Raw genomic sequence first — 12,876 nt, forward strand, 5'->3', positions numbered from 1 at the left:
TCACCGTGCGCGATGCCAAGCGTCGGCTGGAGTGGTGTAAAGCTTGCCGTCATTGGACTCTGAAGCAGTGGAAACGCGTTCTCTGGAGTGATGAATCACGCTTCATCATCTGGCAGTCCGACAGATAAATCTGGGTTTGGAGGATGCCAGGAGAACGCTACCTGCCGAATGCATAGTGCCAATTGTAAAGATTGGTGGAGGAGGAATAATGGTCTTAGGCTGTTTTTCATGGTTCAGGCTAGGCCCCTGAAAGGAAATCTTAATGCTACAGCATACAATACATTCTAGACGATTCTGTGCCACCAACTTAGTGGCAACAGTATGGGGGAAGGCCCTTTCCTGTTTCAGCATGACAATGCCCTTGTCCACAATGTGAGGTCAATACAGAAATGGTTTGTTGAGATTGGTGTGGAAAACTTGACTTGCCTTCACAGAGCCCTGACCTCAACCCCATCGAACACCTTTGAGATGAATTGGAACGCTGACTGCGAGCCAGACCTAATCACCCAACATCTGTGCTTGACCTCACTGATGCTCTTGTGGCTGAATGGAAGTAAGTCCCCACAGCAATGTCCCAACATCTAATGGAAAGCCTTCCCATAAGAGTGGAGGATGTTATAGAAGCAAAGGGGGACCAACTCGATATTAATGCCCCTGATTTTGGAATGAGATGTTTAACGAGCAGGTGTCCACATACTTTTTGTCATGCAGTATATGTTAGTCACTATACCAGTCATGGAAATTAACTGAAAAACATGTACTTTTTTCAGGCAGTGTATTTGTGTAGGAATGTGTATATCTTTTGTGCTTCCCATTACTTTTTGTATTTAGAGATCGATTGGGTATAATGTGTAAATTTACATTGTGTATACAGGGCGCATTTGTAAAAGAGATCTAAGTCCCCAATCAATACTTTAAATTGCCTGAAATGCACCAGAACGTCAAGATGAAATGTATTTACATTTTTGACCCAGCAATAAGGTGCATTAAAACTAAAAGCAGATTTACCTAGCTCAGTGGAAACCCTAGGAACCTTGTTAACCAGTCCTGTGAACGGGTTAGGCAACTCGGGTGTCTATATTTTAACAGCAAAGTTGGATAAGACAGAAGTTTATGAAGTCGTGCCTTGTAAACAAAAAGGGAAAAATGTAGAGATCTATGGGTCTTTAGCGAAGTCCAGCCATCCTTTTGATGCAGTGATGAGTAAAAAAACGAAGGGCACTATGGTAGATGCATCCAAAGGTTTAAGAGTAGTAACAACTGCACCTGGATAAATAATATTACCATAATCAAGAACAGATAAAAAGGTAGATGGAATAATCTGCTTCCTGCTGCTTATAGAAAGGCACAATCTGTTTCTTTAGAAACGCCCACTTTAAATCTTAGCTTCTTTACCAGCTCATCTACAGTATGATTTTGTTTATAAACGTCAAATCCCATATCAATCCAAATGCCTAAGTATGTATATGCTGCAACACGTTCAATTGGAGGACCATCTAATGAGTGAACATCTACTTCATCTGAAACATTCTCAGGAGAGTTTGAAAACAACACGTGAGACACTACACCTAGTTAATTACCACGTTTCTGCGCTGAACTAGGTTGAACATTTGCTTAATGTAAACTACAACTCCCATCAGTTCAGCGTCCCACATAGTTCTTGACTTGATTTCTCTCGTGAATGATTTGATTTCACCCTAGAGAAAGGGCGCGTTGGGCTCACAAAATAAAATACTACGTGGAATTCAAGTAATGAACCGACGTTAGTCAATTAGTTGTTTAATAACCGAAACCCCCTCCAAAATATCTGATATTGAGGTTAAGAAAGGCTAGGCTTGGTTAGTCCAGTTATGGTTGGGTCTGGTTAGACTCATTTATCTGGTAAGGAGAACATCAGGTAGCAGTAGGACATGCCAATACACCCAAGGAGTGAGGAATACCACAAACTGTGTGCTGTCTTTGAGATGAGATGATAAGCCAAGATCATAATTCTCTGTGATCACTAAAGATCCTATGGCACTTAATGCTGGAGTAGAACTTAACCCTGCCCTCCTGGCTAAAGTCCAACCTGGGAACCATGGAGAACTCATCGTAAGCCTGTTATAGGCTCACTAACTCCTCACTTCTCCGCTTGGTCTGGTGTCAGTCTGACGTACATGACTTATTGTTGTAATGCATTACACCTTGGTGATAGACAGGCTGAGGAACACCCGATAATCTCAAACTGAGCTATGATGGTCTTCGGTGTAACTATACATGTTGGACGAATGCTACTGTTGTGGTTTGAATGTGATAAACATTGGTGTATCCAAACATGACTATCTAGTATAGGGTTGTCACGATACCAGGATCGCAATACTACAATACCTGATTTTCCATGGCAAACAGGAAAACACAAAGCAAACGTAACTCTTTGGTCCTTTAAAAAAGTTACTGTATGTAAAATGTTGCATGCTGTAGCATGGAAAATAAATGTGATTCTGGGTGACATAAAGATTCTGTTTTTGATTTTGTACGCCATGATGTTGAACAAATATTTTTTTACAAACAAGGAAACCAACCCATATCATGTTTCTGAAAAGCAACTTATGTTTCAGTCAAGCATGTGCAGTAGAAAGAATAGCGTTTTACAAACCTTCCCATAACCAACTACATGACAAGCAGATTTAATTTATTGTTAGCGTCTAGTCGCGGCTTGTTTTAAAATGAGGCAATACAGGCTATTTCTCTACACGACAGGAAGATATTGGACTGTAAAATGTATGCGTCTTGAACCAGGGTAGCTGTTACGACAAGCTCTCGAAACTACATTGCATTTGGCAAAAGCAGAGATTTACCCTCAGGCCCAGAGTTGATAAAAAAAAAAAATAGTTTGTTACTAGGGCTCATATTATATGTTGTTGATATCGTCATTTTTCACATTAAAGAAAATGTCATGAATTGTTTGTATAATGTTTGATGCATAACACACAAGAATAGAGACATTTTGGTGACTTGTTATTCAATATCTTTAACATTATTACATTCCAGTTGTGCAACAACTGTGGCCTTTTTAGAAATGTGAACTTGAGTGCATGGAGCCAAATAATTGACATACTCCTTAAAATACTATTTAGATTGTCATATCTAAACCTACTCTAGCTCCCGGGTGGCACAGCAGTTTAAGGCGCTGCCTCTCAGTGCTAGAGGCATCGCTACAGACCCTGGTTCGATTCCATGCTGTATCACAACCGGCCGTGATTGGGAGTCCTATAGAGCAGCGCACAATTGGCCCAGCGTCCTTTGGGTTTGGCTGGGGTAGGCCGTCATTGTAAATAATAATTTATTCTTAACTGACTTGCCTAGTTAAATAAAATATAATAGATCAACTCTTTCACGTACAATACTTTACATAATGCAGTAGATGCCTGATACCAGAACCACACTGCTCCCACATAGAGGCTGTGCTTTTCATCCTATAGCAACCTTGAAAGCAGATCTTAAACGTTTAATGAGATTAGGTTGGGGAGATACATCTACATACAGTATAAGCACCACCATGGCCTGCTGGCTTGGAGCCAGGTTAATTAGTTCTGCAACAGGAAAAATGGTCTCTGTGTGTGAGTGAGCAAGGTGCATTAGTTTCCATGCTCCTCTGTTTACACAGGAACTGGCCAACCTCACTGTCAACCCTTTCACTGCACTCCAAGCCTGGTGCTGCGTACCAACGCTTCGATCACACCGACAGCGTCATTGCGGTTTGGTACACCAGAATTGCATTCATTTCCAATGAAGGGATGCGTTTGTCTTGGAGCAGTGTGTTGCAGTGCGTTCGGTGTGGTGCATCCATTGGACTTATCGAACGTACGCGTCAAACCTGTATGTGTAGACGGCTTGACAGAAACGGTAGCAGAAGGTGAATGTGGAACTTTTGTTGCATAAATATCCAGATGATCCTGGGTACTATTTTGCGCAAGGATGCTGTCGGTGTGATCGAAGGGTTAGTGTGTATGTGTACAGGAGGCTTTCATGAGCTCTGGCTAAATATTTTAAGACGCTATTTCCTACTAGGGACACAAGGTGCCATTCCTGTGTGCGGTGTTTGCATACTGTATATATAACTGACATCTGTCAAGACAAAGTTTTGCTTCTGGCCCTTGTCACATTAGACCAGGCCTTTTTTGCATAACTGGTCTGGGCTATTCAGAGAAGTGTCTGTGTATTTTGAATCCTGTTCAGAGGCAGTTAGAACAAGCATAACACTTCCATCGCCACTTGTCACATTTCCAGTGTACTGCTTCTATGAGAGCTTTGAATTATCCAAGTCATAATTGTGGTAATTGCTGAAACTTTCATTGACTGACGAGCACAAAACCACTGCTTTTCACTTGGTAACAGTAGCTTAGTAAGAAGGTAGCTTTTATGACGGAAAGATATTTTGTAAGTTACTAAACATTTTTCTTGTCAAATGGCGCCTCTCTGTGCATCTCCCTTTCTCTGTCAGGTAAATGTGTGAAGATCCAGAGGAAGCAGGGCCTGTCGTCAGGCATGGACAGCAGCAGCAACAAGCACTCCCCTAACAACAAGAAGAGCGGGGCCCCCAACCCAGTAGTCCTCAGGCCCCTGAGAGACCGCATCATCCACGTCCTGGCCTTAAAGCCCTACAGGAAGCCTGAGCTCCTGTTGTGGCTGGAGAGGGAGAGGGCCACTCCCAAGGACAAGACTGACCTGGGAGCAGTACTGGATGAGGTGAGACCTGTAGAACGCAACACGGCACAACACTAAAACTGTACTCCGATACTAGGATGTAGATATGTGTACATGGTAGGTGCTGGTTTTACTAAGTGGAGCTATAACTCAATAATGCACAACTTTTGCATATTGTATTCCAATTGTAATGCATTTGAAATGAATAAACAATCTATTTTGTAAATGAAACATTTAAAACATCACAGCAACTTTCACATTGAAAGAAAGGACAGGGTCTTTAAAAGTGCCTCTGAGATTCAGCTGCATCTATAAGCAATTCTAAATCCCTCCAGGGATTCCAAATGGAAACACTGTAGTGTAGCCGCTCTGTCTCCCTCGCTCGCTCTCTACATCCACTCTGAATCTAATGCTAATGGCTCCTTTTACAACCAAATGTTGAGCAGCTAAGTGATCTCAGTTGGTATATTTGAGGCGTACTTCCTGTTCTGGGTATGTTTGGGAGTCCCAGTGCAGTCATACAAGGAGCGACTGTGTCGCTGCTGCTACTGCCTCTACTGGTAGCTGTAATTAGAGCTGTGCTTTAATTATGTCTGGAGGAGAAGACAGTGTTTCCACCGGGGAGGGTGGGGTATCTCCAGCCAGGCCAGTACTACTCTGACAAATGGATGTCGTCTGTCACAGAGGCTCTCTGGGTAGACTAGATTTGGTACTGTTTTTGTGACTGACTTAGCACTAACTTGGTGCAGTGCTCGTGTAATTGCTGTGTTTGCTATCAATTACATGGTGAACAATGTATTATTATTCTGATAGTCTGCCAGTTGAGCCTGTCTTTTAACCGGGGTCAAAAGTGTATTTTAATGCTACAGGGACAGAGGGTTCAAATGTGTTTGTCAATGATTTGCAGGTTGCTAAACTGAACCACAAAGACCACAGCTTTACTCTGAAGGATGAGTTCTACAGGCACGTCCAAAAGGATTGGCCCGGTTACCTGGAGGAAGAGAAGCCGCTCATCCATAGGCTCCTGGCCAGGTGGGTGTGGCTTGTACTTCTACTCACCTGTCTTCTCTACCATCATACTCTCCTTCACATTTTCACCACTGAATATTTAAATATGTACCTGTATCAACATGTTGGTGTCATGGCGGAGAGTCCCCGAATCTGTAGTTTATCTTAATTTAACCTTTAAGCGTCAGTAATTGGATGATTAACTCTTCTCAGTAGCTCTGATGCTTTTTGACAACGTGCTGCCGTTGAGACTACTGGATTACTGTGGCAGGCTGCTGTGATCATGGTGAAAGGCGAGACTCTAAATGACTATTTCTCTACACAGATGAATTTCTTAATGGGCACATCAAAGCGGGGAGAGAAATATTCTCTGCTTGGTGTTGTCAAATAGCATTAATGTGGAGGAAGGTAGCCTGGCTGAGCTGTTCAGAATGAGAGTGGACGTCATCCCACGTTAAGTACGTGTCCTATCCTGCCACTGGTCAGTTAGGGGGTGGCTTTCATAAGCTTTTTTAGATGGACCTCCTGCCTGCTTATTGTTTTCATTCTGTTTACACTACTCAGATGTTCTAAAGAGAGCTCTGAATGGAAGTGGACATGTTGTTTTGCTGCATGTACAAGGTAAGGTTGATGTGGCTCATCAGTGTATGACCGTTTAAAAAAACAACAATTGTTTTCGATATCAGAGCCTTTCCTTATAGTTTATCCCAGAAAGCAACCATATTGCTGGAAGCCTAGTCTGTCAGAGGGTCTCATGTCTGGAATGTCCTGAAAGCCAGTGGTGCTTCCAGGAGATTCCATTGATCATGTAGTTGAAAAGGTCATGTGGCTGCTGTGGGAGGTATGATGGAACTCTGATTCCAGTGAGGTTTCTGTGAGGAAGGAGCTGGAGGAAGCAGATTGCCAGTGGAGAGAGGAGTGTTTGGCCTAACAGAGCCTGCATCTGGCACCATTGTTCTCCTCACTGAAGTGACTGGACACCGCTCTGTCTTAGTGCCTGCCTCTTGCAGATGTAATCTGTGTTCTGTAACCTAGAAACACTACAAACAGCCTAACACTTTGAAACATGCTGAAAAATGTGTCAGTTTCACCCTGAGGTCAAGTGTAGATAATGGGAGTGTAACATCTGTCTGACAATGTGGTCTATTTGTTCTAATGCAATATTCATGTGAACAGCTGCGTCAAGGTGGACTTTGCAGTAACCAACCGGTTCAACCTGTTTTGTGTTGTGTTTTCCTCTGTTAACATGGCCCCACCTCGCTCACTTCTCTGTAAACCATGCAATTGCAATTGGAGTTTGAACCATTATTTACTTAAGTGATAATGCCAGAGGAGCCAGTGTTTGGAGGATATATTGGCACGGGTGTTAGGCCCGAGAAAAAGTTGAGGACCGGCAAACCGTGCCAATATATCCTCCAAACACCGGCTTCGAGGGCATTCTCACGTTTATACAACCAGTTACCAACATATTCAAATAATGATTTACATATTTTCATATAACATGTTTTAATTTATTCATACTATTTAATTCTTCCACAAGATATAGTCCCAACACACACCTAGGGTTGCTACCCAAGCGGCGTTCTATCGGTTTGGTTGCCAGACTCATTCAGTCGTTATGTTCTGTATCTATGGACCCAGTCGTTCGTTCTGAATGTTCCACTGCCATCCTGACTGGCAACATTCTTATCCCTTGCTTGCTAGCGAGCTAATTTACAGCCACGTCAAACACTAGTGCAGCCAGAATAACAACGAAGTAGCTGCATTTGCGTTTGTTTAAGCTGTTTTCTAGTGACATTGTTATGGATGTACTCAAATAAATTTCGCCTGCCGTAGGAAATGTGCTCTCTTGTTAGCACGCTGTTGTTCAGAGGAGCTAGCTAACACAATCACTTCAAACTGAAACTGGAACGACGGCAAACTAGCTGCACTTTGTTTCATTTTTCATGTTTTCTATTGATAATTTGTATGGATATATACAAAGAACAATGCTGATTTCGACGGGATGAGAACAGCTGCCTGCCTGTCCCGACTCCCGACACGTTTAACATTACTATGGGACAGCTGAAGATTGAATTTGAATATAGAAACAATGTTGCAAATATCGGAGACTGACCGCAATGTTTATACAAATCTCCGCTGTTGAAAACTAAATGTTAGTCTAAAAGAAATGTGAGATCATGTCTAGATGCTTTTTTTATATATAGTGGAGATAAAGTGTATAACTTCCCTGCCTGGGCTGATAAGACAGTGGATTACACAAATGGAACAGAGTAAATAGGCCTTTAAAAGTCATAGATTTAGCCAGTGGTAAATTGTGGAATTGACACCAGCTAAAATGAGTTTTTAACCAGTCTGCATTCCGGATTAGACCTACACGTTGAATAAAACATAATAAATCTGTCAAAAAAATGAGTTAAGCTTGGGTTATCTGCCCTAACATAAACGGAATAGCAAAGTAAAAATGTCTTCCCCTTTTAATGTTGCAGGAAACTGCAGCCACTGAGCAGCAGTAGCCAGTTGAAGAGTTTCCAGTCAAACCATTCATTCCACAAAACCCCTGCGGATTCTCCGTCACAACTCAGCCCGGTCAAGACTCCCTCTGTGGTAAATACTCTCCTACCTAACTCTAAAAGAATTCCTACATCCTGCCCTTACTCATTGTTTTTCTTAAAAGCTTGAGATTGATTAGAAATAAGAGAATGCACAGATTCATTTCAGGGGTTAAATAATTTATGTTTGAATAGTGTCATGCCTTTTGACTGCAGAATAAGCTTGAGTAAAGGAGAAATGAGAGGAAAGTTGCTTGGTTTGGTAGCATCTGCTTTTTATTCATTGGAGTGCTGGAGGCAGTTCAGTCACTGACATTTTCAGGAGCCAGTTATGATGTTTTAATGTAGAGGAGCCATTCCTTTCAAATGTAGGGTAAGTTGGTCTTCGCTAAGTTGTATTACAGGTAAAACCTCTTCTTTACCCTTCTCATAGAAACGCCCCGTGCCCTCCGACCTATCTGATTATCAGACCCCCAAGAAGCAAAGACTATTAGACCACAGTTTATCTCTGCAGTCTCCTTCCAATGGACAGCTTGGCACCTTTGGAGCCCGTAGCTCATCTGGTCCAGGCAACACCAGTGTACAGACTAAAACAGAGTTTGAGAGAACCAACAATCACGTCCAGGAGAGCCTTAATGGTCTCTACACAAGGCATAAATTGGGTTGCTCCTCCAGTATTCCCAAGCTGGAGAGGACAGAGCCAGGCCTAGCAGTACCAAGCCCCAAGGCTCCACAGACTGAGCCCTCCATCTGCACCGACCAGCAGCTAGCCAACGGCCAGCACAAAAAGAAGAAGTCCAAGAAGCACAAAGACAAGGACAGGGAGCGGTTAAAACAGGACTGGATAGAGAACAGTCCCGACCTGAAACAGAACCAGGAAAACATCACTGGTAAGACAGGCATCATCTCTTTCCCAATGTAATTTTCAACTAAATGATATCATTTTGAGGCCTTGTTGACTATAATGATAGCAGAAACAGAACATGTTGATAATGATACAGTAATGACATCAAAGGATATATTTACAGCACCACTGGTCTATGACCGCATTGAAATCAGAAGTTTAATAATTTACAATAACCATCTAATCAGTGTATTTGAGCCAACAAGATTACAGAAAAGACTGCCCAGTATTTGTATAAATACGAATAAACACTCTCCGTATACATAAACACTGTCCTTAAAACTTTCCATTTGCAAAGTAGTAAAAACCCAGTCAAGATGTCTGTTTTCCTAACCCATATTTATTACAGTAGTAAAAAAAACGACCTGCTCTAGAAAAGTATTTTGAAACTTCAAAGGGATCGGTCCCCAAAAGTTTAGGTGACATATCTAGATATACGGCTCACAGTGAATTGCTGTAGGTTTTAAACAGAGTGGCGACAAATCAATGATCTGAAGAGAATTTCCAGTGGAAAGGGTGCTGTGTATGTAGCTTCAGCTAGCAACCCCCATCCCTTTCCCTGGCTAGTGTGTAGATGATTCTGTGGAACAGCTGGGTGACCCACGGTCCATCGAGTCAGCAGGCTGCTCTGACTCCCAATCTGGGGCGCTTCTGGCGTCACTGCCTGCCTTGTTAGCAGGTCTCTTATCCGTAGTAGTGATAAACGACTCCATCAGCCTTGGTATGATATGAGTTTTATCACATTTGCATTGGCAGATTACATGAACTTTTTTTTCTCTCTGCTTGTTTTTATCTCCAGACAATGAGGGGGCTAAAACACCTGTCACTCATACATCACCGGAGGAGCTGCCCGAATTTTTAATGTAAGTTTAAACACACTGCTTCATTCACAAGTTCTCCAGAATTGCCCTGGGTTGCTGAGTTGTACTTCTAGGTTGATAAGTTATGTGAAACCCATTCATTTTGTAAACATGGTACAAGTGAAACCAGTATGTGGTCTCAGGTCTCAGTCTCAGTTTCCGTTTCTGCCATCTGTTGCTCCAATGTTTATGTTTAATGGTATTACTACTTTAGTCACTTTTGTTGTGAAAGGAAAGTGATTTGTTCCAAAAGGTCTGGATTTGGCTTGAAAACATTCACATAAATAGTGGAACATTTTGAAGTTTTAAATGGTCTGTCAAATGTGCATTAATAGCACAGCTTCACTGAGAACGACTTAAAAAGATGAGGCGCAAGCGCGTACCAATAGGACGCATGGGGTGTGAGTAGCTAGCTATATGTTATATGTTGAAACCAGACAAAGTTTAAATCAAGCCTCTAAAATCGATAAATTAACATATCCCCAAGCAACTGGGTGAGTGTGAGCGATCAGTGATGTACAAAAGCCACCCAATCAGCTGGTAAAGTGGCCCGGTGACACGAGTCCAACAAGCCATGGCTTCCCCGGAGGAAAAGATAAGGAGCAGCTTGGGGATGCAAATTCGTGTAATGAACAGTTGAAGGATATCTAGGAAAACATGGCTAAAATGCTCTCAATGCACAACAAAACAAACTGCTACAATCTGTTATTACAAAATGAGATTAGCTCAAAAAGACAATAGATGCTGTCGTGTCAGTCACACACAAACAAGACGTGCACATGAACGGTCAAGACGACAAAACAAGCCTTTTGGAGACCAAGTTTCAGAATTCAGAAGATGAATTGGATGAAAGAGTATTTTGTCCTCACTGGAAGATGAGGAAAAAGGAGACCTTTCCAGCTAAGTGGTCAAACTGATATCAGAGGAACTGGATGTGAATCTATCACCAGAAGACAGAAGAACGCTAAATACCCAATCATTGTAATCTACAACTTGTCAACTAGGATGAGAGAGACGAAGGAATACATTTCGATCAGACACTGGAGAAAAAGGGGATCAAGTCTCAGCTCTGCTTCCCGGCAGTACTGTGGGTATCGAAGGGAACGCAAAGGATGGAATTCATAAGCGCCGGTGAATCCCTAGTCAAGTAGGAAAAAACAAGCTTATCTTAAGTTGAGACAATATCCTTTCCCCCTCCCCCAATACAACCTATACTTTCTCCAAGTAATTGTTTTCCTCTATGAAGTAACGACAGAAGTAGCCAACGCCAATGGGCTACATGGACACTGACAAGACAAGTCAAAAGGGAAAGTGTGGGTAAAGTGAAGGATGGTGAATAGGTGTGTGAGGGATGGTGAATAGGTGTGTGTGTGTGGGAAAAGTGAGGGATGGTGAATAGGTGTGTGTGTGTGTGGGAAAAGTGAGGCATGGTGAGTAGGTGTGTGAGGGATGGTGAGTAGGTATGGGAGAGAATGGGTGTGTGGATACAGGATGGATGTTGGGTGGGAAATAATGAGAATGGATGAGTAAGTGGATGGGTGTAAGTGTGTCTGAGCAGTAGGAAGGGTGGGAAAAGTTGGGAGGTTGGTACAAGTTTGGCTTGGATGTGCAAGGGTGGGAGATAGGGAAGGACAATCTTAGCTTTTGTGGGCAAGGATGGGAGGTTGGGGCAAACTTGGATGGGAGGCTGGGACAAGCTTTGCTTGGGTGAGGTAAAGGGGGGGGGAACTGGGAGGGGGAGTTGGAAAGGAATGGGCTTGGGAGAGAGTCGGAAGGATTTAACTATATAACAATGTAATTTGATTTTTTTTTGTGACTTGCAAACCTGCTGTAAAATAAATAAGGGTTCTGGACAGATTAGGAGAGTATGTCGAGTTGTTATTATTATTATTATAGCTAAGATTCAATGGTGGCTATTGTTGAGAGTGGAGAGGAGCTCTATCCGAGAAATTGGGACGAGGTGACTGGGAGGGCATCAGACAGACAGTTTTGTGTGGGGCCTCCACTCATCTCACTTCAGTCTCTTGGTGGACTCACTCTCCCCAAGTAGAGACCTATCATCCACTATACTTTAATTGAATTTACAAGGCAATACAAACTGACCACAATACTTAAGTGGTTGTCTTTCTCCAATATATAAATGACATAATCTTGGTACATTAGGAGATGAGTTGGAGCTTAAAATCCCTAAAAATAACACCTTTGCTTTGTTTTTTGTGTATTCTCTGTTAAATGTCTGCTCAGCCCACATGCCCACACAATCTACACTGTATTTGTAATGTATATAATGACTATGTATTCATATTATGACTCTCCCATTCCATGGAATGTCTGCTGAATTGTTATATCTAGCTCTTCAATGACCGACAGAACAGACAAGGTTAACTTTGATTTTATACAAGTAAGTATCCAACTTATTACATGGAATGTGCACAGGCTCCATACATTTAAAAAAAAAAAAAAAAAGCATATGGTTCTTGAACACTTAAAGAGATTGTCAGCAGATGTGGTTTTCCTGCAAGAGTTTAAAAAAGATTTCTATGAGAAATTGAATATTTAAAGAGGAGCTTGGTTGGAGAGGCCTATGCTGCCATCTACTGTAGCAATCAAATTCAATCACATTTATTTATAAAGCCCATTTTACATGACCAGATGTCACAGTGCTTATTTTTGTACTTTTACACCTTTTTTCTCCCCCATTTTTTGTGATATCCAATTGGTAGTTAGTCTTGTCCCATCGCTGCAACTCTCGTACGGACTCGGGGGAGGTGAAGGTCGAGAGCCATGCTTCCTCTGAAACACGGCACACTGCTCACTTAACCCGGAAGCCAGTCCCACCAATGTGTCGGAGAAAACACTGTACAGC

At 42.3% G+C, this 12,876-nt stretch overlaps 1 protein-coding gene across 2 annotated transcripts in view; it reads left to right on the top strand.

The window, feature by feature from the left end:
- LOC110521325 (RNA polymerase II elongation factor ELL2) overlaps positions 1 to 12,876 on the top strand; it is a 49,492-nt gene that overhangs the window by 28,117 nt on the left and 8,499 nt on the right. For both annotated transcript variants that reach the window (XM_021598821.2, XM_021598812.2), the window contains 5 exons: positions 4,484 to 4,728; positions 5,594 to 5,718; positions 8,184 to 8,301; positions 8,680 to 9,136; positions 9,950 to 10,013. In XM_021598821.2, the coding sequence (XP_021454496.1) occupies positions 4,484 to 4,728; positions 5,594 to 5,718; positions 8,184 to 8,301; positions 8,680 to 9,136; positions 9,950 to 10,013 (1,009 nt within the window). The remainder of the gene's footprint in view (positions 1 to 4,483; positions 4,729 to 5,593; positions 5,719 to 8,183; positions 8,302 to 8,679; positions 9,137 to 9,949; positions 10,014 to 12,876) is intronic.

Source organism: Oncorhynchus mykiss, chromosome 1 (genome assembly GCF_013265735.2).
Source record: "Oncorhynchus mykiss isolate Arlee chromosome 1, USDA_OmykA_1.1, whole genome shotgun sequence".
Classification (NCBI taxonomy): domain Eukaryota; kingdom Metazoa; phylum Chordata; class Actinopteri; order Salmoniformes; family Salmonidae; genus Oncorhynchus; species Oncorhynchus mykiss.